This window comes from Girardinichthys multiradiatus, chromosome 8 (assembly GCF_021462225.1).
Source record: "Girardinichthys multiradiatus isolate DD_20200921_A chromosome 8, DD_fGirMul_XY1, whole genome shotgun sequence".
NCBI lineage: Eukaryota > Metazoa > Chordata > Actinopteri > Cyprinodontiformes > Goodeidae > Girardinichthys > Girardinichthys multiradiatus.
The window spans coordinates 28,132,297-28,159,876 of record NC_061801.1 but is presented as its reverse complement, the minus strand read 5'-3'; the positions used below and the strand labels follow the sequence as shown (position 1 = coordinate 28,159,876).

General features: G+C 41.2%; 1 protein-coding gene across 4 annotated transcripts in view; it reads right to left on the bottom strand.

The window, feature by feature from the left end:
• Window positions 1-12,814, bottom strand: part of nsmfa (NMDA receptor synaptonuclear signaling and neuronal migration factor a) — a 78,681-nt gene extending 65,867 nt beyond the window's left edge. For 3 of the 4 annotated variants that reach the window (XM_047373425.1, XM_047373426.1, XM_047373428.1), the window contains exon 1: window positions 12,377-12,814. In XM_047373425.1, coding sequence (XP_047229381.1) covers window positions 12,377-12,447 — 71 coding nt within the window. In that variant the 5' untranslated portion in view covers window positions 12,448-12,814. The remainder of the gene's footprint in view (window positions 1-12,376) is intronic. The other variant, XM_047373427.1, reaches the window with a different exon arrangement.
• Between the last annotated feature and the right edge of the window lie 14,766 nt (window positions 12,815-27,580).

Here is a 27,580-nt window from a genome sequence, read left to right as displayed (position 1 = left end):
TGACCCAGTCCGAGACGTCCATCAGACAGACGGCGGAGGAGAATTTGGATGCAGACATGAGAGTGATATTAAATGAGCCCGGTTTGACTTCTTATGAAAAAATCAAGAAATATGAAGCACTTTTGCAGAGGTATCTGACTCTACTCAAGCAAGGTGTGAAAGAAGAACAGAGGGTGAGTTTGATGCTGCAGCGTGACACATCGAACGAGGCTCCTGAGCATGAGCAGTCTCAAGAAAAACAAGGCCCTGGGCAGGACCAGGCTCCTTCGGATCAGGTTGTAATGGATGTACTGAAAAGCCTGCCTAAGCATAACCGTAAAAATGCTGAGTATATTTTGAAGAAATTATCCAAAAGAAGAGGGAGTTGGACTTTGCAAGGTGAATTTGTATATAAAACAAAACAGAGGAAGTGGGATCATCTATTGAAACTGCTGAAGCACCTCCCAGCGTTAAGCAGAGAAGAAAAAGGAAGATAACTCTTTCTCCCCATTGGTCGAGATCCAAGCTGGAAGAGCCAAAAAATGCAGATGGGAAGCCAAAAAAGTCTCTTCGTAGGACGACACTACCTCCCCAATGGATTACATTTTCACCATAAACCATTATAAGAAAATGAAACATGTAGCCTATTTCTTTTATCCAATAAAATCTTTATTGATTATATTTTCAAGTCTAGCATCGTTCTCTACTTCACACACTGACATATGATGTCATTAGACAACTTCAGAAGAAAAACAAATGAAAAAATATGACAAATTAAATTCCATAACAATCCAGAAACATCTCCAAAGAGCATGTTCAGTGAGTGAAAAATATACAATTTGATTCCTGACACATTTCTGATATTTTTTCACAAAGTTAGATACCATTAAATCATTCTTAATCACATCTCCGGTGTATTTTGACAACACTTGCTGCAGTGATAATCCGCACGCTCTATGACATAGATAAAAAATACAATGGTGACCGCACACAGTGGACAGAGTGTTTTGAAGCTGATTATTATGATACCATATTTTTGAGGATCTGTCTTCTAAAAATGTTATGATACTTGACGGGTAGAAATAGAAATCTGGAGGAAATCCTTAAGAGTCACAACAGCTGGCTTGACCATTCTCATCCAAAGTCAGAGCTAGCTAATGCTCTCCAGGCATGTGCGATGGATGTGTGTTCACGATAAAGTAGGCCAGTCCTGGGAATGTATGTGTGAGCTGCGGTAGCTGATCGCACGCCCACACGCCGCAAAACAAATCTCCCAGCAGATAATGCAGCAGGTTCTCAATTTCATGATTATTCATGTCTGATTAGATTACTAATAATCCACCAGCACACGCCTCTTTGAATCAATCTCTAAAATAGAGTGATAAGAAGCGGTTGTCTGAATCGCATTTCCAATCTTAAATTTCCGCTGGCAACTGGAGATAGAGCATCTGCGTCCTCTCCTGGGTTAAGGTTAAATGCGAATAGAGAGTATCCTTGATTAAATTCTTGACGTATTTTACTCAGCGGAAGATCTTTTAGATGTTGTCCTGCAGCCATAAACAAGTTGTAATACTCTCTCACTGAATTACCTTGGTTAAAATTGGTTTGGAAGACCTTAGCAGGAATTTGTCTACCATCCTTACACAAGGCTAAATATTCCATATCGAAATGATTAAAGTCAAACGGATTGAGATCGCGTGTTCCTGTAAAAGCGTCATGATCCAGTAATGCAATCACGACATACGTGGGAAAGACGCCTAAGAAAAGATTCTCTTGGGTGCACACCTTTGAATTTTCAGGGATGGAATATGTTTTTACATTCACATGTGAAAGTGGATAGAGAGCATTTGCTTTCATTAAAGCTGAAGCGTGCCCCAATCGAACGGCTGTAGAGACAGACATTTTTTTGATGAAAAGAGAGGCTCGTAATATCCTAAGTTTGAAAGTGGAGTCTCTTGCTGCCATGAGCCAAAAGGCGTCATTGGCTCTTGTAAGTTTAATTTTGAGGTCAACGGATTTTAAAAGAAGTCTCTCGCAGAAAAATATGTCTGCATGCAGGGGGCCTAGGAGATGCACCTCCCTGGAATTTCATAAAGCCTGCTCTGCTGTTAAGACCTTGGTTAGGGCCGTTGGTTGTAACGAGCCCCGGCTGTATCTTTATAAAAAAGACCCGAGCTAAACTGGCTTTTTAAAGAAATTCTCAAAAAGGTTTAACAATGTCTCAATCATGGCTCTATACGGATGGGTACCACTGGATTGTGAAATCAATTGATCTCCGAGAGTGACATCACACTGACTAAATATGGTGTTTAACGGGTAGTTGATGAGCCCGACAGGTGCATCATCCGGCAGGTTGGTTCCATCCTCGTTAGTAATTTTTACTCTGAGATGCAACAGAGTATCGTTGAGATCCAGATACTTTTCTCCGTCTCCTGGAATGAAAAACTCGATCGGGCCTCCATTGGTGATTGCTGATGAAGGCTGGATCTCGGTGTAAATTTTATCTTCGATCGATAACTGTGTCATCGGGGCAGAAAATAAGTCCAGCTCTGCCAGCGTGCACTCTCTCAAGATTTGTTATGTAAAAGAGCCATTATTTAAATATATCAAAACTTGCGGAAGACTTCCGTCCTCTTCGTTTGTCAGCTCCAACTGATCTCCTTTTTCGTGCTTGTCCTTGTTTTTTAACCGTCCTTAAACGATCACCAGGGGGTCTTGTTCTGGGTCTTTTGGATAAAACCATAATTCCTTAACCTTCTTGACCTACGGTGTGTGTAGAACCACTCATTTTACTCACGGCCCTACCTATGACATCAGAAGCTATATTTGATGCCGCTGTTTTCAGATGGGGATTTGCAATAGCAAATCCTTTTTTAACCAGAGGGGATACGAAGCGAAATAATTTTGAAAATAATGACCCAATTCCTCGTCCGTACATGACCGGGGCCCCATAAAATCCTGGCAGATTACCGCCTGATTGACTTACATAGTAATGTACAAAGCGATTAGGATCACGTCTCAGACTTAGCTGTGCCATGTTCTCTCTTGCCTGCTTTGTGCACAGTGTTGAAGGATCATGGTGAAAATGAATGATAACCAATCGGTCTTAGATGTTATATACATCTCTGGAATAGTTTATACAAATAAAATTTATCTCAGGCTACGTTGTGATATCACCGGTCTGAAGTGTAGTCTTATGACGGTCTTTCCATAGACGAAATTTACAGGAACGTTTTGGTCCGATTTAATTTCTATATGGATATTTTCAATATGTCTTCTGGAAACTGGAAGGTAGTGGGCGTGGTTAAACATCAGAGTAACCATATCACTGAATTTGCCTTGTACTTTGACAGTAAAGACACAAAAGCGTCGCCTACTATTTGCGGGCTGACCATGTCGCTGTAACATTATAGGTGATAGAAACCAGCCTTCATATCTGCCAGAAAAGGAGCCAGTTTTGGTTCAGATACATGAATCCATTCCCCTGGTTTCACACCCAGCATATAAGCTAGAGTGATGAAGAAGCGTATTTCCTACTGACCGCTTGCTTGAAATGCAAATCTCTTTTGAACTCTGCTGAATTTCATGCAGATATCTGAGTTTATTTTTTTGAAAAACATGTCCATATCTGTCTCGAGTTGAATAACGTTGTTAGAGTAGCCTCCTCTAATCCTTTGCGTATGGATCTCCACATCACCAACCTTCCTCCATTCAAAGTAGGCTTCAATATCCGGTAAATTATGCCATGTATGAAATCTCTGCTAATGCAACCAGCCATTGGCCTTTTAAATCAATATGTTGAGCTAAATTTACACGGAAATTTGAACTGGTATTATTTTTAAACACTTCCTTGCTAGCATTAGAGGGAAGGGTAATGTAAAAGCCATCATCCTCTACCTGACAGTTCATGATGCTGTGTCAACTGTGAGGTTTAGTGCAAACCTTTTTATACGTCTCGAAGTTCATCAAACCTGATCCAACTGTTGAATTTCTCAGGCCACTTTTTCCAGCTTACAAAAACCTGTTTGACACCCTTGACTGCGTCGTTTTAATATTTTTTCCACTTGATACATTTTGTCGTTAAATATTTTTACTTTTTGAAGTTCCTCTGCGTAAAAGGAACCCTGGATGGGTTCCCTGTCCAAATCTTTGAGTTTGTATACAGGAGGAGATCGGGGTATCCAATCATACACTATAAACACTTCATCCGTAAAACTCTGTTTGTATTTTTTGTCAAACACTCCACGTACCTTGGATATTCTGACAAGATCCCCTTGTTTAAACGTTGTCACTGAGTCCTTGCAATATCTGTTGGACTTGACATCATACAGATTCTGAAACACTTGAAAGGCATTTTCTGAGGTCACTTCCATAGGGCATCTGGGGATCTGACTTTCTTTAAAAACTGATTCAAATGCCTTTACCACCTCAGCGGCTCTTTTTGAAAAGATGTCAATGACGGTTTATAAATAATTATAACCATCATTTTCCTTGGCCAGAGCTTGCATGTCACAGAGATCAGCCTGGAACTGCTTCAATGGTCTGGTGACAAAAACTCTGTTTCTCGGGAACTTTATTCCTGCAGGTTTATGTAGATTATAGGTATCGTCTCCTGATAAAAAAAATCTTTAACTTTTTCAACCGCAACCTTGTTTACCGTTTCATCTTGCATAGCCCTCCTCAACCTTTTTATACCCCCTAAACTTCCCGGATTTGAAGGGTTGTAATATACTTTCTTCATCAAGCGTCTTCCTGCCATCTCTGCCTTATGCTCACTCTGATGATTACTTGTTAAACAATAAGAAAAAACACACCGGAGAGTAGATTTATCCCTTTTTTTATTTTTTGTATTTAATTGTAAAAAAAGAAAAACACAATCAAATACAGATTAATTCAAACACTGCAATCTTTTAAACAACACTTTCTGGAAAAGTTATTCTTTTCCCACTTTAATTGTATTTAATAGTAAAAAAAGAAGAAAAATCAGATAATGCAGCTTCATTCAAGTACTGGAAAACTAAAATGATACAACAAGTCATCAAACATGTGAGATCAGTTTGTCAGTCCGTAGCACTCTGAAATAGAGTTAAATTGTAGTTGAGGTATTTATCTTTGGCCATGCGATCATACATGTCAGCTATTGCACTGTGGATGCCTTGTACCGATTCCAGTTCATATAAAACCGTCTCTGCAATCGTTTTCTATTCAGATTCTGAATAGCAGGAACGCGTTTGGAGGTTACGAGTCGTCGCACAATGCGTTGAAAGTTGACTTGGTAATAATCCTCCCCCAATACCTCCAGGCATTGGTGCTGACGCTGGCTGGGGTGGTTCGTTATGCACCCGTAACAGGTTTCTCTGAGATAGTTCAAACAGGTTATGTTGAATAAATGAAGTATTGCTGTTTTCACCGCATTGATGAGGGTTGCTGGGATCCAGCCGTCAATTTTGTCCCCCTGGTTACTCTCATCCTCCGCTGAAGGCTAAGGGGCCGGCATTGGGTCCAGGGTTTGTGGAGGGGTTTTGGGACAGGGTGAGTAGTTACCTCGTCCTCTACGACCACCTTCTTGTCTTCAGGCTGGATATCTGCATATACAGACTCAGCCATGAATAGCGGCGATGGTGAGTAGAGGTCTGGAGAAGGCGGCTGATACAGTTTCATGTTGTATCCTATAAGTGATGCAGGACTGAAGTGGGTTTTAGAGAACGAGGACGTTGAGGTGGATGGTGAGAAGAGGTCCTGAGAAGGCAGATGATATGGTCCAATGTTGAAGGTTTCATCGTGCTCAGGAGAGAAGTGGATCTCTGCTTGGTGGGTGTAGAGACCCCTGTATGGTGTTTTATCGTACGCCTCACTCATTCTCAGGATTCGGTTCTCAGTGTCTGTGGGCTTAATGTTATCCCCCCAAATATATATCATAGGAAGGGGGGCGGGTCCTCAGAAGAGGTTGTGGTTTAGATGTAAAACAGGGAACATCAACGTATTTTCACTGACATGACATTAATCCAACAGCGTGAGTTGTGGAAAAGGTTGGAAAGACGCTGTCCAATTTCAATCATCTTCTCTGCCCAAGCTTCAAACGGAAGATCCAGCATTGTCTTGAATATGCCACAGTCCTGATTGAACGCCTCCAGCACAAACAGATCTGAGGGGTTCGTCCGGTTGTTCTTGCGTCTGCTTGCCCGAAAAGACCAGCGACCCTTTGCTGTGGTTTTTGACCCCCACACTGCACTAAAAAGAGGTTCTCTCTCAGCTATTTCAACATCGGATGGAATATGAAACATTCTCAGCTGTTTTGCAGGTCAAGGAGAGCTTTCATCTTCATCCCCCCTCTCCTGCATTGATACTGTTTCAGGGCTATCACTAAGGTGCGGGATTGCAAGCCTTAACACAGCCCAGTCATTGTGGGTGAGAGTACACACAGCCAATGATCCATTAAATACCTCGTCTTCATCCAATTGATACAGAGCTCTCCTATTTCATACAGGAAAATATACCCCCAGTTACCACTCAGGCCATATGGCTCCAAAGACCATTCTTCCTGCAGAGTGTCCAACGGGGGCCTTTTTACCTTGCAAAGGTAGTATGTTGATTTCTTAGGAGAATCCAATTCACGGGATGAATGCTGGTAGACTGTCACTGGGGTTTCCCACAGAACTGACGTACCTCTTTGCTGACCCAAGGTCTGAATTTCAGCCGTGGTTGCTGAAGTTTGATCATCATTATCGGTAGAGTATGTTATGACGGGAATTCTGATAGGTATCTCTGATGAGGTAGTAGATGATATAGATGATGCAGTTGCTTGTTCATCATCTTGGCACGCGTTGCATTTCTCCTCCGCTTGACGATTAACTCTCTTAACTCTAACCATTGCTGAACGGATGTTCTTTTCCAACGAATGCTGCATGTACAGTGTGGAGTTTTATGCCAGTATTTGAAACAAACACTAAAGCACCCCCCATTGTTTTCATTGGGTTATTCAAGGTTTAACGAGGATTACAAACACACCCCTTTATTTTAATTAGTGCTGATGCCATACAGTTTCTGATAATACCATATTTGTCTTCTTCAATTTATATCATACACACCCCTGTGTTTTAATTGGTTCATTTAAGGCCTTACCCATAACACCCTTAAATACACCCCTGTATTTTAATTGGCTCAAATAAGGTATCACCCCTAATGACAACATCCGATCAACATGCACTGTTACGCCCTTGGTTACACCCACCTGTTACACACACCTGTTCCCCCATCCCACCCCCCATGACCCCATGACCTCCCTCAAGGTGAAAAGGTCACCTGTCAAAAACTTTGATTAAAAGGTGTAGTATTATCTCTTATATGGTTTTCAGTAATATTGAAAGCTTATTTGAAGGATGTGGCAGCTGGCATTATTCAGTTATTCCCTCAAATGCAGAAGATTCACTAATGCACATGTTTATTCCATGGTATAGGTATAGCATGCTATTCAGTCAGTATTCTTTAAGCTATTGTTTATGTATGTCCAAAGGAAGAGAGCCAGACAAACTTCCTGACAACTTTGTAGTCTGTTCGCTTGTAACTAACCAGTTTCACCTTCCACCAAGCTAACCTACGGACTACCTAACTACAGGTTTAATGATTGTAGGCTTGCTACTTTCTGGACTAACTGTTGAAATTACTGAGCTATGCCTGAATGAACCACTGAGATGACAGTCGACATAAGAAAACCGCAGAGTGGTTTATCGTCAAATTGTCTTTATCACAAAACTTGGAAAAAATATTTTTATACAATTTTTTTTGTCATTATCAAACATCTCTACCATCAGGAGATAACCTCCTCTGCTTATCTTTAAGGCTGAGCTCTGCAGCAGCTTCACTGAGGAAGCTTATTTCACCCACCCACATGATTTATAGACACCATTCAACTACAAACAGCTTTCTAAGTCTGGAATGTCTTCTTTTCAGCTCCACTTCTCCACTTTCCTCATTTTTAGGCACACACTGAACAGTATGCTGGCATGGTTAATAAGCCAATAAATAAAACCAGCTTTTCAAAACCTAATTGCATGGTGGAGCAGTTGGTAGTACTGTTGCCTTGCAGCAAGAAGGTCCTGGATTTGAATCCCAGCTGGGGATCTTTCTGAATGGTGTATGCATGTTCTCCCTGTGCATGCATGAGTTCTCTCCGGGTACTTCCTCCCACAGTCCAAAAACGTGACTGATAGGGTAACTGGTAGGCACCAGCTCCCCTGTGATCCAGTATAGAAGAAGCGGGTACAGAAAATGGATGGATGGATGTTCAGAAAGCCTGGAAGCACTATTTTAAGACCAATTAAAAAACTCTTTGAACCACAGTATCAAGAATTGACAGATAGTCATATTTGCTTAGAAGATAAGCCAGATTCTATCAGTTGTTGACTTTCACATGATATAAAAAAAACTTTGATATAAAATATTTATCTACACCCATAGTTCTCAGACCATCACAATAGTACCATTGGTGGCCTTTTGCGGTGCTCAGAAGAAATTTGGTTGTTAACCATTTGCAAGGTTAGTATAAAGCTAATTAACTGTGATGCTAAGAACAAGCAGCTGTTAAAGCACATCAATCTTTGATTTAAGCAAAAACTACTTAAATCAGAAGTGCAGTGGGGAATATTTTGAGAACATGCCACTTTGAACTGAACAGAACAACAATGAACCAAGAACATGTTGGTGACTACTTATTTCTACTTACCATGTCTACATAGGGAATGTGGGACTGGTATCAAACCCAACTTAACCATGTTCTGGTGGTCAGCTGGAAAATCATTTAGGCTTGCCAATTGCTGTGGTCAGACTAAAACTAACTATGGTTAGCAATTGCAGGTTATTTATTCAAACACTAAAAGAACATGTTTGCTAACAGAGGCTGTGTAGTATGATGTGTGTGTGAAAACCTGTGTCCCATTTATTGATATACAAACCATCAGAGGTATAAATAAAAAGTGTATTTTTGAAGCCATTGCTACATTTTAAATACAGTACATGGTAGCCATATTGGATTTTGTAGTTGGTGAAAAATAGCCACCATTCCCACTTAGAAAATACCACTTTCTGTCTTCTTGGATTTTTTCTGTTAGCTTTTTCAACTTGAAACCTGGAAATTTTAACTTGTGAGTAAAAAATAGAATGAACAATTAAACCGCATCCTTCAACTAAATATAAAGTGCCAATAGATACAATTATTACTCTTATCTCTCTTTTTCGTCTTTATGAAAAAAAAAAATCATTGAGACACCTTTAAAATTAAGTCACATTTTTACCCTTAGGGCCAAAAACGGCCCCAGTAATAAAAATGTTAAATAGATATATTTTTTCGCTTTGAACACATGAGATCTTTTCATCTATTTTAGACCTTAACATGTTATAACTTAATTATATTTTTATGCACTTTTTGTCAAGAGAACCCCTATTTGGCTATGGTAAAAACACAAAGTGCTTTGACCAGCCTAGTAATTAATAGCAACTCTGATTTTGATGCATAATTAGTTTTGGATCTATGATTATTTATTACAAAACCAAACATTTTACCCTTAGGCCCATAACGCTTCCTCCATGTGGTAAAAACTTTACATTTAAAAATTTTTTTTAAATCAGATGTTTTCAACTACTTCAGCTCTAAACAGATAGATACAAAGTTTCTATTGTTTTTTCCTGCTTTATGTTTTTACATATTTTTGTGATGTGAACACCTGATTTTTTTAAAGGAAAAACACAAAAAATATAATTTATTATCTTTCAAAAACAAAATTCAGTTACACTTTTTACCCTTAGACCTTTAATAACTAGAATTTACACACAAAGAAAGGGCCAAAATATATTTTGAACCACATTCATCCCATTTTTATTTCAATTTTTGTGGTGCTCAGCTGTTTTAATACCATGCATTTTGCTTGGTAAGAGAAAAATGGCCTTTATTAAAAGTGTCCCTTCATTTTTGAAGTACATGCTTAGAATTATCAGGGGTTCCTAAAAAAAACATAAAAATATTTGAGGATAACAGTCAAAACGATGTGGCAATTATTGGAGTCAATAAGTAAAGTAGAAAGTATTCATACTGCATGTACAAATTTCATATTCAATATATCTTGCAATAGAGAGAATTGATTATTTTAAAAAACAACAGAAAAAAACAAATCAAGGGCAAGTTTTATAAAATCAACCTTTAAAATACTGAGAATGGAAAATGTGCATTTATTCAGAAATTTTTTAACTCTACATATCAAAAATCAAAATAACAATAATAGGTAATAAGTAAATAATATAGATAAAAGCAACTATAGTAATCAATACATTATATTGTTTTAGCAGCAGTAGGATTAATAGTTGTTTTGTATGTTTTATAAACAAAAGCAAATACATTGTGCTGTACATGTTAGTCTTACATTACATACAACCACTTTCTGATACAAATGCAGGTCTTTTGGGCATGGCTCTACAAGCATTGCACAGCTAGAGACTGAAATATTTGCACGTTCTTTGTTGTAAAATAGCTCAAACTCAGTCAGATTTGATTGAAAGCATCTGAGCATCATTTTTTAAGCCTTGGTTAATGTGATCTGGTCTTAACTTTGAATAGGTCATTGCAACACATGAATCTAAACCATTTCATGCTGGCTCTGGCTTTATGTTTAGAGCCACTGTCCTGCAGGAAGGTGAATCTCTTTCTCTGCAACAATTTTTACCCTGTATTTAACTTCAACCATTTTCCTAAGAACTCTGACCAGCACAATGCACTATGCAACCACCACCATGTTACAAAGTGGGGATGACATGTTCAAGTTGATGTGCAGTGTTAATTTTCTAACACACATGGTGTTTTCTGTGTAGGCCAAAAAGATTTTAGTTTGGGATATTGTTTTATAACCTAACCTTGGTTTACAATTCTCTAGAACTTCATCCCTAAACTGTCTGGGGTGTCTTTATGATGCTGTTTGATCACTCTTGTTCCTCAGCAAACCTCTGTGGCCTTCAAAGAACAGCTGTTTTTAAAGACATGTGGACTCTACTTAGTAATTAAGTGACTTTTGAAGGCAATTTGTCTTCCTGGGTTTGATTTAGGGGTAACAGAGGAAAGGGGGTGGGGTTGAATACAAATGCACATCAAACTTTTCAAATTAGAATTTCTACACATTCGGAAAACCATCTGTCCTTTCATGTCCACTTCACAGTTATGCATTACTTAGTTATGCTGCACTATCACATAAAATCTGAATAAAATACACTGAAATTTGTGCAAAAGTCTCGTCTGCTTTCCAGCTCAAAATCTGCTCAATAAGAGCAACTTGTTAGCTGAATACGTGAAAGTGGCGCACAGACACAACACGGTGCACTGAGGGCGCATAGATAGAACCAAATCTGGGGTTTTGCTACGTGACACAGACACAGAGGGAATGACGTAATATCACAGCAGCCCACATCTGTGGATGTTGGGCTCTGCACAACTGAAGGTCATTCATCGACGGAATTATAAACACATCGATCCTGTTATAAACTCCCCCGTCTGGTGCACGCATGCTTGATTTTATAGACAGGATCGAGGCTATCCCGTCTGTCATACATGAACACACAGCCACACGTGCTTTGCAGCTCCAACTCACAGCAGCACTGAATGGAGCACAGCGCGGGATGGATGTAGCCAGTAGAGATGTAGACCCTTCCTCTGTCTGGTGTTGGAGGTACTTTCTGCATAATGAAAAAATATTTGCGTCTCCTATTTAAAAAAAAAAAAAAGAGGCATTGACGCCTTTAAAAGGATTGGACTCATCCATCCACTCTGTTTTTGTAAATTTACAACCTCTGCAGCCCCTCTCTGTGCCTGACTCAGGTAACTGACAGAGAAAGGTGATCAGCGAATACAGCATCGATTGGGGGAGGTGGGTTGATTAATTGACAGTTGATTGTATTGGATGATGTGAACGGCAGCCTCCATTAGTATTTAGGTATTTTCTAAGCGAAAATGCATAAGGGTTACTGCGCGTCCCCCCTTTGCCTCTGTGTGACTTTGATTATACAATGATGCCTCATTCAGAACAACGTGGAAAGGCAAGCATCCTCTGCCTTCCCATTCAGACTGGTTAATGCGCAGCTTCAGCATAGTATAGGCAGGCATCTACGTGTTCTTATTACACTGAGGAGGGATTTAAAGCACTTGTCAGACCAGCCGCACGCCCCAGGGCTACAGACGGGACAAAGCGCCACTCAGCGCATTGCAAGGCGGGCTGACTGTACCCCCGGTAAGCGCAGTGGTCATTCATCAAATTTCCAAACTGTCATACCTGCAAGCTTGGCCTCACACGCCAAGAACAAAAGCTCCCCGAGAGGTGCAATCAAAATCAATTACAGATGGACACCTCCGAGGGTCACTTACCTAACTTTTGCTGCCACGGAAGAAATCGCATCGTTTCTCAGATTCTTCCTTTTGGACACGGCAGTTCCCATGCTGACATGGAAACGACGCAGGCGGGAAAAGTGGTCATCCCAAACGCTCGAAGGAATGCGACAAGGAAGAAATAAACGTGCGGGGAAAAAAAAACTAAACTAAAAAAAAAGAAAAGTTGGAGGCAAATCCGGGAGCTGATGGGTTTTACACACGCCTCTGCAGAGCGAAGAGACGGATGGTCTCCTCCTTCTCTCTGCTTTCTGCGTGTCTCTCCGGGTTTGAGCACGTACGTGGGGTAGCTCAACAGCTGTGGCTGAAAATACACACGCAGACACCCCTCTCTGCCCTCTCTCTCTTTCATTGATCCAGAATCCAGTGAGAGGATTGTAGGTTTTGGCGATATCAGCATTATTCCCACAAACAGGAGAAGAGAAGCATGGGGGACACTGGTGGCATTCATTAGTCACTGCTTGAGGTATTATATCTATTTGTACATAGTGAATTTATTTAGGATGTTATGTAATCGGTCAGATAGGTTAAAGCCCACCACCCCTCCCATTCCTCCCCGTCTCACACACACACACACACGCTGAAATGTGCTGTAATGAACAGAAACAGAGAACAGAGGGAGCAACGCAGTGCTTTTTGAGCATCAAAAACTGTTTAGACTAGATTTTATCTACAGTCCATCATTTTGTAATGATGAAAATGACAATAAAACACATTTATCATTACAGTATGGCGACTAATAATAATTACAATACTAATAAAAGGCTAACCAAGACCAATGACATACACCTAGACGTCAACACCACCTTCAAGGAACTAGACCAAGAAGCCACATATAAATAACTAGGAATCACTGTAGGTGATGGAGTCAAACACTCAGCAATGAAAGAAATATTCAAGAAGGAATACTACTGAAGAGTAAGAATGATATTGCACAGTGAACTAAATGCTACCAACAAATTTAATGCAGTTAACATCGTAGCCATACCACTAGTGACATACAATTTCAACATCTTTAACTGTAACTTAAATGACATCAAGAGAATAGATACTAAAATAAGAAAGATGCTAACAATGGTAAATATACACAACCCCAAAGCAGATGTTGACAGGCTGTATTTTCCAAGTACAACAGGAGGAAGAGGTCCAACTGGAACTGACCTTCAAAATTGGACTGGCTATGTATTTAATAACTACAAATGACCCAAGCCAACAAACCAGACACCATCATCTAGAAGAAGAAAGACAAGGTTTGCATGCTAATTGATGTGGCAATACCATCAGAAAAATACACCTCTATGAAAGTGATAGAAAAGCTCTCTAAGTATAAAGATCTGGAAACTGCAGTTAGTAGAATGTGGAACACGAGGACCAAAACAATACCAGTGGTCATAGGAGTATGTGGAAATAATAATAATAACAAAGTAAACTAACAATAAATACATTTGGAATGGAGTTGGGTATTTTTCAAAAAATGTGAATGAGTATGAAACATAAATCCACAAAACATTTAAACAAGTTGTAAACAGCAAAAATACAAAATACTACTGGCTGGAGAAAGTTTAATGGGTAATCACTTATTTGATGTTTTTGTCTCGACACATTTTGTGTTTTTAGTGCAACTTGTAAATTATTACAGCCCAACTCAATTCTCGTACTCGTCGTCTTCCGCTTATCCGGGTCCGGGTCGCGGGGGCAGCAGACTCAGCAGAGACGCCCAGACGTCCCTCTCCCCAGACACCTCCTCCAGCTCCTCCGGGTGGAGTCCAAGGCGTTCCCAGGCAAGCCGAGAGACATAGTCCTTCCAGCTTGTCCTGGGCCGTCCCCTGGGCCTCCTCCCGGTGGGATGTGTCTGGAACACCTCCGTCCAGGAGGCATCCGGTATAGATGCCCGAGCCACCTCAACTGGCTCCTCTCAATGTGGAGGAGTAGCGGCTCTACTCTGAGCCCGTCCCGGATGGCCGAGCTCCTCACCCTATTTCTAAGGGAGTGCCCGGCCACCCTACAGAGGAAGCTCATTTCAGCTGCTTGTATCTGGGATCTCGTTCTTTCGGTCATGACCCAAAGTTCATGGCCATAGGTGAGGGTAGGAACATAGACCGACCAGTAAATTGAGAGCTTTGCTTTTCAGCTCAGCTCTCTCTTCACCACAACGAACCGGCACATCGCCCCCGTTACCGCGGCAGCCGCACCAATCCGTCTGTCGATCTCCCGCTCCATTTTTCCCCCACCCGTGAACAAGACCCCGAGATACTTAAACTCCTCCACTTGAGACAGGAACTCCCCTCCAACCTGAAGAGGACAAGCCACCCTTTTCCGGTGGAGTACCCTGGCCTCGGACTTGGAGGAGCTGATCTTCATCCCAGCCGCTTCACACTCGGCTGCGAACCGCCACAGCGCATGCTGTAGGTCTTGGCTAGAGGGGGCCAGCAGGACCACGTCATCTGCAAAAAGAAGAGACGAAATCCACTGGTCTCCAAACCAGACCCCCTCCGGCCCTTGGCTGCGTCTAGAAATCCTGTCCATAAAAGTTATGAACAGGACCGGTGACAAAGGGCAGCCCTGCCGGAGTCCAACATGCACCAGGAACAGGTCTGACTTAGTACCAAAACTCCTGCTCTGCTCATACAGGGACCGGATGGCCCCTAATAAAGGGCCCCCGAGTCCATACTCCTGGAGCAACCCCCAAAGGACATCACGAGGGACACAGTCGAATGCCTTCTCCAGGTCCACAAAACACATGTGAACCGGTTGGGCAAACTCCCATGAACCCTCGAGTACCCTGTAGAGGGTATAGAGCTGGTCCAGTGTTCCATGGCCAGGACGAAAACCACACTGCTCCTCCTGAAGCCGAGGTTCGACTATCGGCCGGACTCTCCTCTCCAATACCCTGGCGTAGGCCTTACCAGGGAGGCTGAGGAGTGTGATCCCCCTGTAGTTGGAACACACCCTCCGGTCACCCTTCTTATGAAGAGGGACCACCACCCCAGTCTGCCAGTCCAGAGGCACTGTCCCCAACCGCCACGCAATGTTGAAGAGGCGTGTCAACCATGACAGCCCCACAACCTCCATAGATTTGAGGTACTCAGGGCAGATCTCATCCACCCCCAAAGCCCTGCCACCTCCGCGGTGGCTTTTTAACCACCTCGGTGACTTCAGCCTGGGTGATGAAAGAGTCCAACCCCGAGTACCCAGCCTCTGTTTCCACCAGGGAATGTGTGATGGCAGGATTGAGGAGATCCTCAAAGTACTCCTTCCACCGCCCGATAATGTCCTCAGTCGAGGTCAGCAGCCTCCCACCCCCACTATAAACAGTGTTGGCGAAGCACTGCTTCCCCCTCCTGAGGCGCCAATCGGTTTGCCAGAATCGCTTCAAGGCCAACCGGTAGTCCTTCTCCATGGCCTCACCGAACTCCTCCCAGGCCCGAGTTTTTGCCTCTGCCACAGCCCGGGCCGCAGCACACTTGGCCCCACGGTACCCGTCAGCCGCCTCAGGAGTCCCACAAGCCAACCACAGCTGATAGGACTCCTTCTTCAGCTTGACAGCATCCCTTACTGACGGTGTCCACCACCGGGTTCTGGGATTGCCGCCGCGACAGGCACCGCAGACCTTACGGCCGCAGCTACGGGCCGCAGCATCGACAATAGATGTGGAGAACATGGTCCACTCGGACTCTATGTCTCCAACATCCCCCGGGATCTGATCAAAGCTCTCCCGGAGGTGGGAGTTGAATACGTCCCTGGCCGAGGGCTCCGCCAGGTGTTCCCAGCATACCCTCACTATGTGCTTGGACCTGCCAAGTCTGTCCGGCTTTCTTCTCCTCCAGCGGATCCAACTCCCCACCAGGTGGTGATCAGTGGACAGCTCAGCCCCTCTCTTCACCCGAGTGTCCAAAACATGCGGCCGAAGGTCTGCTGATACGACAACAAAGTTGATCATCGACCTCCTACCTAGGGTGTGCTGGTGCCAAGTGCACCGATGGACATCCTTATGTTTGACATGGTGTTCATTATGGACAATCCGTGACTGGCACAGAAGTCCAATAACAAAACACTACTCGGATTCAGATCGAGGAGGCCATTCCTCAACGATCATGCCTCTCCAGGTGTCACTGTCGTTTCCCACGTGGGCGTTGAAGTCCCCCAGCAGAATAATGGAGTCCCCGGGAGGGGCACTATCCAGCACCCCCGACAGGGACACCAAGAAGGCCGGGTACTCCGCACTACCACTCGGCCCGTAGGCTGAGACAACAGTCAGAGACCTATCCCCAACCCGAAGGCGCAGGGATACGACCCTCTCATCCACTGGGGTAAACCCCAACACGAGACGGCTGAGCTGGGGGGCAACAAGCAAACTCACACCAGCCTGCCGCCTCTCCCCGTGGGCCACTCCAGAGTAGAAGAGAGTCCAACCCCTCTCAAGGAGATGGGTTCCAGAGCTCACGCTGTGCGTGGAGGCGAGCTCGACTATTTCTAGTCGATATCTCTCGACCTCCCGCACAAGCTCAGGCTCCTTCCTCCCCAGCAAGGTTACATTCCACGTCCCTAGAGCCAGCCTAAGCATCCGGGGATCGGGCCACTGAGGTCTCCACCTTCGTCCGCTACCCAATCCTCTTTGCACCCAACTCAATTAAAACTGTTATAAAAACCAACAACAGAAATAAACCCAATCAAACTGAGAAACAAATTGATGTATAGTTGTGTTGACTGTACAACACATTTTCATACTGTCATTGTGGGCACCTGTTTTTGCATAGTCACTTCAGGCACTATTCTAAGATTCACAGTATGGTTGAGGCTGACAACTGAAGAAGAAAATGAAAATGATCTTTAAGACAGAGCCCAGTCACCTATCGAAAGATATGTGAAAATCAAGACTTTTGCTCTTTCTTCACCACAACAAACCAGAACAAAGCTTGCATTACTGCAGTCTCTCCATCTCTGACTCCATTAATCACTCATGCCACCAAGATACTTTAACTCCTTTGCTTTTTCCAATTGAAAACCATGGATTTTTGGTGAGCGGAGAGAATCTGAAATTTTGCCACAAAAATATTGCTAGATGTGATATTTTCCTTTTTTAGTTTCATTAGGAAAATACATTTTTCAATGTTTTAAGTCAGAAAAACAACCTCCGAGGAATTGAAATACAAAATAGTTGCACAGATCAATACTACTGTAAACCGACACTTCCACTGTACAGGTCCTTCTCAAAATATTAGCATATTGTGATAAAGTTCATTATTTTCCATAATGTCATGATGAAAATTTAACATTCATATATTTTAGATTCATTGCACACTAACTGAAATATTTCAGGTCTTTTATTGTCTTAATACGGATGATTTTGGCATACGGCTCATGAAAACCCAAAATTCCTATCTCACAAAATTAGCATATTTCATCCGACCAATAAAAGAAAAGTGTTTTTAATACAAAAAACGTCAACCATCAAATAATCATGTACAGTTATGCACTCAATACTTGGTCGGGAATCCTTTTGCAGAAATGACTGCTTCAATGCGGCGTGGCATGGAGGCAATCAGCCTGTGGCACTGCTGAGGTCTTATGGAGGCCCATGATGCTTCGATAGCGGCCTTTAGCTCACCCAGAGTGTTGGGTCTTGAGTCTCTCAACGTTCTCTTCACAATATCCCACAGATTCTCTATGGGGTTCAGGTCAGGAGAGTTGGCAGGCCAATTGAGCACAGTGATACCATGGTCAGTAAACCATTTACCAGTGGTTTTGGCACTGTGAGCAGGTGCCAGATCGTGCTGAAAAATGAAATATTCATCTCCATAAAGCTTTTCAGCAGATGGAAGCATGAAGTGCTCCAAAATCTCCTGATAGCTAGCTGCATTGACCCTGCCCTTGATAAAACACAGTGGACCAACACCAACAGCTGACACGGCATCCCACACCATCACTGACTGTGGGTACTTGACACTGGACTTCTGGCATTTTGGCATTTCCTTCTCCCCAGTCTTCCTCCAGACTCTGGCACCTTGATTTCCGAATGACATGCAGAATTTGCTTTCATCCGAAAAAAGTACTTTGGACCACTGAGCAACAGTCCAGTGCTGCTTCTCTGTAGCCCAGGTCAGGCGCTTCTGCCGCTGTTTCTGGTTCAAAAGTGGCTTGACCTGGGGAATGCGGCACCTGTAGCCCATTTCCTGCACACCCCTGTGCACGGTGGCTCTGGATGTTTCTACTCCAGACTCAGTCCACTGCTTCAGCAGGTCCCCCAAGGTCTAGAATCGGCCCTTCTCCACAATCTTCCTCAGGGTCCGGTCACCTCTTCTCGTTGTGCAGCGTTTTCTGCCACACTTTTTCCTTCCCACAGACTTCCCACTGAGGTGCCTTGATACAGCACTCTGGGAACAGCCTATTTGTTCAGAAATTTCTTTCTGTGTCTTACCCTCTTGCTTGAGGGTGTCAATAGTGGCCTTCTGGACAGCAGTCAGGTCGGCAGTCTTACCCATGATTGGGGTTTTGAGTGATGAACCAGGCTGGGAGTTTTAAAGGCCTCAGGAATCTTTTGCAGGTGTTTAGAGTTAACTCGTTGATTCAGATGATTAGGTTCATAGCTCGTTTAGAGACCCTTTTAATGATATGCTAATTTTGTGAGATAGGAATTTTGGGTTTTCATGAGCTGTATGCCAAAATCATCCGTATTAAGACAATAAAAGACCTGAAATATTTCAGTTAGTGTGCAATGAATCTAAAATATATGAATGTTAAATTTTCATCATGACATTATGGAAAATAATGAACTTTATCACAATATGCTAATATTTTGAGAAGGACCTGTATTTACATAAAGCTGTGCTCTGCACTGTTTATTATACTCTAAAAAACACCTGTGCAGCAGTGCCTACAGAGTGATTTTCCCCCAATTTAAACAAGTGGGTTGGCTTAAATCCCTTCAGCAGTACAGATTCCAAGTACATTTAGTGTCTCCCTTCAGATGAGTGTTTGTCATTGTGGTGTTTCCACACCCTCACATATATGGCACATGCATGCATACATTATGTAAACAGATGAAAGCACATGCAGCAGAGGGATCAGTCATTAGCCTTCAAACAACAGATCAATCAATTGTACAAGCCACAGGTAATTTCTCCAGCAACTCAAATGTGTAGGGCGTCCTTGTTGTTGGTGTTGGGTTTTTTGTTTTTTTGTCTTTTCTTTGTGCGTCCTTGTCCTGCATGCACACGCAGACGGTCACTGTCACACACTTACACACAATAAGACAAATGGAATGAAAATCAATAAATAAAGCAAAGCACTGCTGTGCTGGTGTGAGCTGGTGTAGACCATTAAGCAGTAAATAATTCCAGGCAGCTCTGACAAGACTGAGGAAGAGTGTGCCAGAAGACTGTAGATGAGCACAGCAGAAGGAGGTATAAATGTCTGGAAAATGCATTGCAGAAGAGAATTCCTGCTTCAAGAACAATGATAGGAACAAACACGATGAACAGATGAAAGAGATTTCAAGCATAAATGTGCAACATGGTTCTTCTAACACATGCACTGTGCTTTCTAATATCAACAAAGCCAGTGGAATTGAATTGTGCAGAAACAGGGAAGGAAAAGTACTAAAAAATACAAAAAAAGGCAATAAAACGTGCAGGATAAGAAAAAAACATTTGTAGCCATAAATCCACAACTGCCCCAGAGATTCATGTCTCTGCTGACCCTGAAACAAACTCTCCATTTGATTGATTGCGAAACAGATTAATATTTGAGTTGGTAACAGCAGCAATCTGCCAAGTGGTCCAATGGTTTGAAGGGGCTACATTCAAACTTCAGTCTGAAAAATGATTTTTCACATCTGTGCAGAAAAAGTCTGCTTAACATTGTTGTTAACATGAACACACAGTGCATTAGATGTGATTACAGAGTGATTGCAATCCATTACATGAGCACTGTAATATCCCAAGTTAAAGTTTCCGTGAGTGCAGGTTTGGTAGTACTCATCACTCTAGTCCATGAAGAGTTTTCATAACAAGAGCACAGTTAAAAATTTGAGGTTTGCAGAGGACGACTCATGCTAAGATTGGCCATTCCTACTTGCATGCCTAAAGGGCTGAGTTTTGTGGTCATCAGAGGAATTCCGTTTAAAAACTGCAGAAACATGAGGCTCTCAGAAATTGCACTTTTTGCAAATTTCACTGCACTGGTCAAGGCCTTTGCAGAATGGCTTCAAACTGAGCTAAAATCTTTTTTTATTCCACACTATATCTCACCTGATGTCTCACTTGTGAAACATAAGCCACAGGGTTTGAAATAAATAGTAGGACTTGTTTTTTTCTTAATGGCTGCCTAATATCTTCTGGTGGATTTATCAGGGTCTGATTACGTAAAAACTGGACAGAGCACCTATTTGTCGAGCACCTGTGTAAGACAGATTCAGAAAGTACTGGACTACCGAGACAGAGAAACACTCAGCAGCATTAAAGAACTTCTGCCGCATCAAATATCATCTGTGCTTGATCAACCTTGAGATCCAATTACATTGTTTTTTTTTTCCACCAAATGTTTCAGCAAGCTTCATTTTGTTTTGTCTTCCTGAACCTGTGGTAGAGATAAAATCCAGTTTACTCAGCAAGATTAGCTTTTGTCCTGTTAACAATTTGATACCGAAGCCCCAGTGAGAAATCCACTGAGACGTTTCGAGGCCATATGCAAGAGAGAGAGAGACTGTTGGCCAGTCAGACAGTAACTTTTCCAGCCGAATAGCTGCATGTTGGGATAGTTCCTGTCAACAGATGGTTGTGAGAAGTGCACCTGCTGAGGTCCAGATTTGGTAACACAACAGTCTGATAGGGTACCAAAGTACAGCATCCTTTTATTAGTTTTGTTGTGGCAGTTCAATGGTGGCTAAGCTGTAAGACCAAAGACTCACTTGAGGTTCATTCTTCTCTTTTCTCTGCAAAGGTTTTGCTTACAGTTACAATTAAGCCAATATTATTCCTACCCCTGTCAGATTATAATTTGCAGTAAGCTTTTAATTTTACCAACATATTTCTCCTGACCTCTGAGTGGCCCAGCTAAAGTCCCCAATTGAATGTGATAGATCTGTGGAGGGAGCTATAGATTAGGGTGATGGCAACGATGCCTTCCAACCCCAGAGACTTGGAGCTCATCATCAAATTGTCATAATTTGTAGGTGTTTGAGTTTTGTTATGGGTTTTTTCTCTGATCATGATTATGTTTTCCAGGTGGTGCTTTAGATTTATTCCTTTAGGTTTTGTTTCTTACTTGTTCTGTATATGGTGCATTTTATGTTCTGTTACATTTGCAAGATTTTCCTTTGGTTAGATTATGTCCTGGGATTTCTGTTTAGTTCCAGTCATGTTTTAGTTACCACTCCCTGCTGCTGTCAGACCATAATCAGCTCTATTCGGTCCACTTGCTCCATGTCTATCAGTCTCACTGTTTCTACCTGTGCCATGCCCTATAATTACTCTTCCATTCTTATTAAATATGTTCACTTACCACACTGCTCTGCATTTGGGTCCTACTCTGAAAGCCACCACCAAATATAAAGAAACATGCAAAACGCTGTTGAGCAATTATAAAAAGGATTTGATTGCTGTAATGCTAACAAATATTTTCTATTGATTATTAAAAAGCATATGAATCATTTCTGACATACATTTGTTTAAGAAAATGTAATTAAAGAGAGATAGATTTTCTTTTCTTCGAAATAATGTCACGTAGTGTAGCTTTCAAAATGGTTGAATATATATCATTTTAAATACAAATCTGCCCAAGGGTGTGAATAATCTTGGGCCAAACTCTAGGTCAGGTGTTTAGAACTCCAAATTATCTGCGAAACCTTTCATATATATTTTAAAGCGGAATATACTGACATAGTTTCTATAATGTCTGACTTTTAATCAGTTGACGACATTTTCATTCTCCATTCTTTTCAGAATTTAGTTTATTTGCTATTTTCATCTTTGTTTGTTTATGTTCTCTCTAGACTGATGATAGATCTCTCCTTTGTGAACAGTGCAGACCAACCAAGCAGTAGTTTTCTTTTCCTCCAATCAAATATTCAGATTTCTCTGTGAATTTGAGGTAACAAAAACTAAAGCGGACATTTTGTTTCATTTGAGCCTTCCCCACCTGCTGACATTTTGTCCACAGAAACTATATTTTATCATCCATTGTGGAGTGCATGAGATACTAAGTGAAGAATTTCTGAATAGGGATATGTTTAACTGTTTGGGGGATAGGGATGATTTATGCATGTATAAATGGGATGTAGTGGGAAGCTGTAATTTTAAAAGTGGATTAAGACTAAATGCTAGAAAGACTTTAATTAAGACATTTATGAATTCTGATAACCACCCAAGGCAATATTAATAACACTTTACTCTTAAAAATGCTTGTTCCTTTAAGTATTCTGATTTAATTTAATAAGAATTAAGTAGACAGTTAACGGATTATGCTGCCTGGTGTTAATTAACTTTGAAAGAGCATTTTAGGCTCATTTCCTGTATTTGAATGTTCATTAAGTAACACACTTATGACCAGTGGAAAGCATAGTTTCATAAAACTTTAAAGGGAAATAGTTCAGTTCTTTAAAAAAAAAAAGATTTTTATTATAGGCATCTGCTGCCTGATGCATTATGATTTCTTGCTATGTTTAAAAAGTCAGAAAAACCCATGACACATAGTTTCCAGTGAGTAGAAAGAAACATTAAGAGCGGAAAAGATGAAGTGAGCCATGAGTCATAATCTTAGTCACAGAGCTGTTACTTTATTCCCAGGTTAGTGCCATTTTTCTGGCACTGAGATTTTGAATAATAAAATTTTTTAACAGAACAAAACTTTACAAACCAATCAATGCAAAAGGGTATTTCCCCCCTAAACTCAGTAATTGCTAGTGCCACCCCTAGTTGCAACTGCTGCCACTTTTCTTTGCAGAATATGTTCTGCAATTTTGGAGGCTTTGAGCATGAAAGAACTGTTTGTGGTAGTGTTACATCTCAATTGGATTTAAGTCAGGACTTTGACCAGGCCACTCCAAAACCCTCTTTTTGTTTTTTTAAACCCATTCAGAAGAGGTCTTGCTGATGTGCCTTGGTTCATTGTACTGCTATATAACCTAACTATTCTTGAGCTTAAGGCCACAAAATGATGGCCACAAATTCTCCTTCAGGTGTTTCTGGTAGAAAGCAGATTTCATGGATCAATCAATTACAGCAAGTCGTCCAGCTCCTGAAAAAGCAAAGCAGCCCCAGACCATCATACTGCCACCACCATGTCTGACTGTTGGTATAATGTTCTATTTCATAAATGCCATGTTAGTTTTATTCCACGTAGGGAACTATTTCTGCCCCAGACCATCACTCTACCAACACCATAAAGACGATTGTGGTGGTAGTAACTTGCTGTGGGGATAAATTTCTTCTGCAGGGACAGGGAAGCTGCTATGACTTACTAGGAAGATGGATAAATAGAATTCAATACCAATACAATCCTGGTAGAAAATATTGTAGAAGCTACAAAACACGTGAGATTGGACCAAGGTTTACCTTCCAGCTGGCCAACAACCCTCAACAAGCAGCCAGGGCTTCAATGGTTTACATCAAAGCCATGTGTGACAGCACAGGTCATAAATAATTAAGTCAAAGTTCAGACATAAATGCTATTGAAACCAATGTTCACCAACACTGTCCTTTCTTAACTGAGCCTGAGCTTTCTTGCAAACAAAAACAACCAAATATTTTAGGCTTTCTGGATGGTAGACACAGATGTCCAAAACACTTGCAGCTGAAACTGAAGCAAAAGTTTATAAAGAGATGTACTTAGATGGGGTTAAATATACATGCACACCACACTTTTCAGATGTTTATTTGTAAAAATGGCAGTCATTTATCCATTAAATTCCACTTCTCAAATAAAACCACAACAAAATTACTCAATGTTTGAACATTGTTAAATATAAAAAGGTTCAAGGGTTATATATAGTTTTTCTAGGCAGTGAAACTCAGTGGCAAAAACACAGTGAACAAAACCTGAGGGAAATATTCTCCCTCAGAAAGACCTCCAACGACATTGTCAGTCCCATCATTAAATTAAAAGTATAATTTGCCCTAGGCCCAACTAATGCAGTTTCCATCAGCCTGAGCCGTACTCAGGCTTCACTTCATAAATTTTATTTAAAAGATGGATTTACTCACCCAGTGTCAAAGGTGCTGCCAGTGCAGAAGTGCTTCAAAATACAAAACTGCTGATGGATGAGTCATTCAGGCCATTAGGCCAAAATATCAGCATGTCTGAGAAACAAACAGGTTGATAGGCACAAAGGACATCTCAAGAGAGGATGGTAGGTAAATCCAGCTTATAATATCTTACATTGCAAATATTTATATAGCACAACTGAGTAGCTTTTGCCATCTCAAGGCTTTAAAACTAATAGCATGTGTCTAAAGTTGCTGAAAAATCTTTTACAATGGTGGCTACACCCAATATTAAAACACCTTTTACAACACAACAATGGAAAACTACTACAAGCTTTGCCACTTGGGAAAAATTAAACATTAAAGGTCATAAATAATGCCACAGCTGCTACTTCTCTGACTTCCTGTAGAAGCTAGCTGTGCTACAGTGCTAACTCTAGCCTGTTTAAAAACAGAAACAAGTGAAGACTTGGATTCAGCAATGTTTGTTTTCATTTCTGTCCTCTATAAACTTGCTACTGCAGGGGTTATTCATGCAACAACCACCATTGATTTTTCTTCCTGAAGGTTAGACGTCTCTCCAGTCTAACGAGTCTGATTCCAGATCCTGTATTTAACTTCTTGCATTTTCCCATCAACTCTAACCAGCTTCCCTGTACTTGTTGAAGAAAATTATTCCCACAGCATGATGCTGCCAGCATGAAGTTTCCTGTTGGGGATGATTATGTTCAGGGTGTTATGCCCCTTTTGTATGGGCTCTACTTTGGCCAGCTCCACTTCCCTCAGCCCGTTTGTGACCGTTTCCATTACTAGCTTTTTCAGTCTAGTACTGGCTTTCTTGGTACCTGCTCATCAGCTGGTGCCATCGAGCAGTGCCGAATATGTGACGTGAACAGACTGCTGCCGCAATGGTCCTTAATAATGTTTCTTGGATCATGCTCTTCTCGTCAGGGCTGTTGGTTTAGAGGGAAGGCCATGACATGCAGGTTTGCATTTTTGGCAGGTTTTGCATTTTCAGACACTGGATTGAACACTGCTCTGTTAGAGGTTCAAAGTTTGTAATATTGGGACAAAGCTTAAACAAACACACCTTTTTGCATGAATTAATAAATGCTTACATGCTTACAACATACTCACTTTAGAATAACTTGTAATGTGTCACTATTTTTATAGAGGATTTTCCCTATTACTAAATTATTAACATGAGGAGAGGGTGTGTGTATAAATGTTAGTACCACTCTTACCACTGCTTAATTGTAGGATTATTGAAGCTTGAGGTTTCTAAGTTTATAAAACCGAATTCCTAAAACATCCACAGGTATATGTTTGGCAGTTGAAGATAAAACTCTTGATTGCTTTAATTCAAAAACGTTAAGTAGATAAAGGGGAAATTAAATTTAAATCCCTGCTAAAATAAATTTGAGGGAAAAAATGTTAAAGTAGAAGACAGTTTCTCTGTGTTAGGAAATTTTTGGAAATATTTTCCCAGTCAATTCAAAACAGGACAGTCAGAAGCTGCATGTCTACATGTACCTGAGGAAACTGCCAACCTGACACAGCAGGGAGTGAGAGGAGATGGATGTCAGCGGTAAAATGCCAGACAGCAAGGCACAGAAATGAAGCACACTTCTGGAAGAGGAGGAATTATCATAGGTGCATGATGGATTGTGTGTCAGAGGGCAGGAATAGAGCCCATGTGAGTTTGTCTGTATGTTTGTGCATCAAGTTTAACCAGGGTGTAATCATGTAGGCTGATAAATGTCTGATCTCTGCATGGACTGACAGGCAGCACAGGTCACAAAATAAATGCAGCTTAACCAACTCAGCAGAAACAAATTTGACAACAGTTTCTATTTCCTAATGAAATACTCATTTTCCAGCCAATTTTCTGTAGCTCTGCTTGTGCTAATGACAAATCAAGTAACAAACAGCCGCAGCCACTAAACATTTATCCCCTCTTATTGGATGCACTCCGTAAATCAGGCTCACAACAACATCACTGTGTTTGAACATTAGAAAGGAACATATAATCATCTCATACATAAACAATGAGCACTTCTAAAGGGAGGCAAGATTCGTATAACCTGGCTAACAAGCTGATCCTCATCAAAGAGCTGTGGTCAACACCCAGATTTGTTCTTCACGCCTACGCCTCCACGATCTGAGCTAAAAAGAACAGACACGCTGCCAGCAGCAGGTTAAATGCTCTGTCCAAATTGATAACAGATAATTATGTTAATATGACAAATTGTTCATATTGAAATGACAGGGGCTGGACATTTGAAAGTTGAGGTATTTTGTAGCTGTCGCAGGTGATTATCATTGACATCAAGGCTCAGAAGTAGATGAAATAATGAATAAAGGTGGAGCTACTGAGCATCGGTTTCTCATCTATTCTGGCTTTGCAACCTTTGCCTTCTTTTGTATTCGGGTTTAAGTTCCTTCTTTAAGTGAATCAGAATTTGTATTTGTCAATAAATGATTACATAACAGCCTAGAAATATAAATAATTGGAGAAGAATTCTAAGCAATAAAAATGCATGTTAAAAAAACTCAAAACAATCAATAATATTTATATTCCTTGAAAACATTGCTTGTGGAAAAATGCAATAAAATGGGTGTATTGTATACTGTACTTTATTACTAACAACAGCACACATCCTCCACAATAAAAAATGTTTTGCCTGTGTTTGCATCTTTACAGATTTCTTCTAATTTTATTTTTTTTGTCACATGTAAATGTTTAACATCATGGAAAACATTTTAATAGCAGAAAAAACATAACTGCATTTTTCAAATAATAATCTCATTAATGGACAAAATGCTGTCCAGGCCCTATCTGCAAAAAGCAATCATCCTTTAACCGAATAACCGATTGTGTCAACCTTAGTGGAAACAATTGCCATAAACTGTTCCCAATAACTGATAAGGTTTTTTTTCATTGCTATGAAAGAATTTTGGCCCACTATTCTTTGCAGAATTG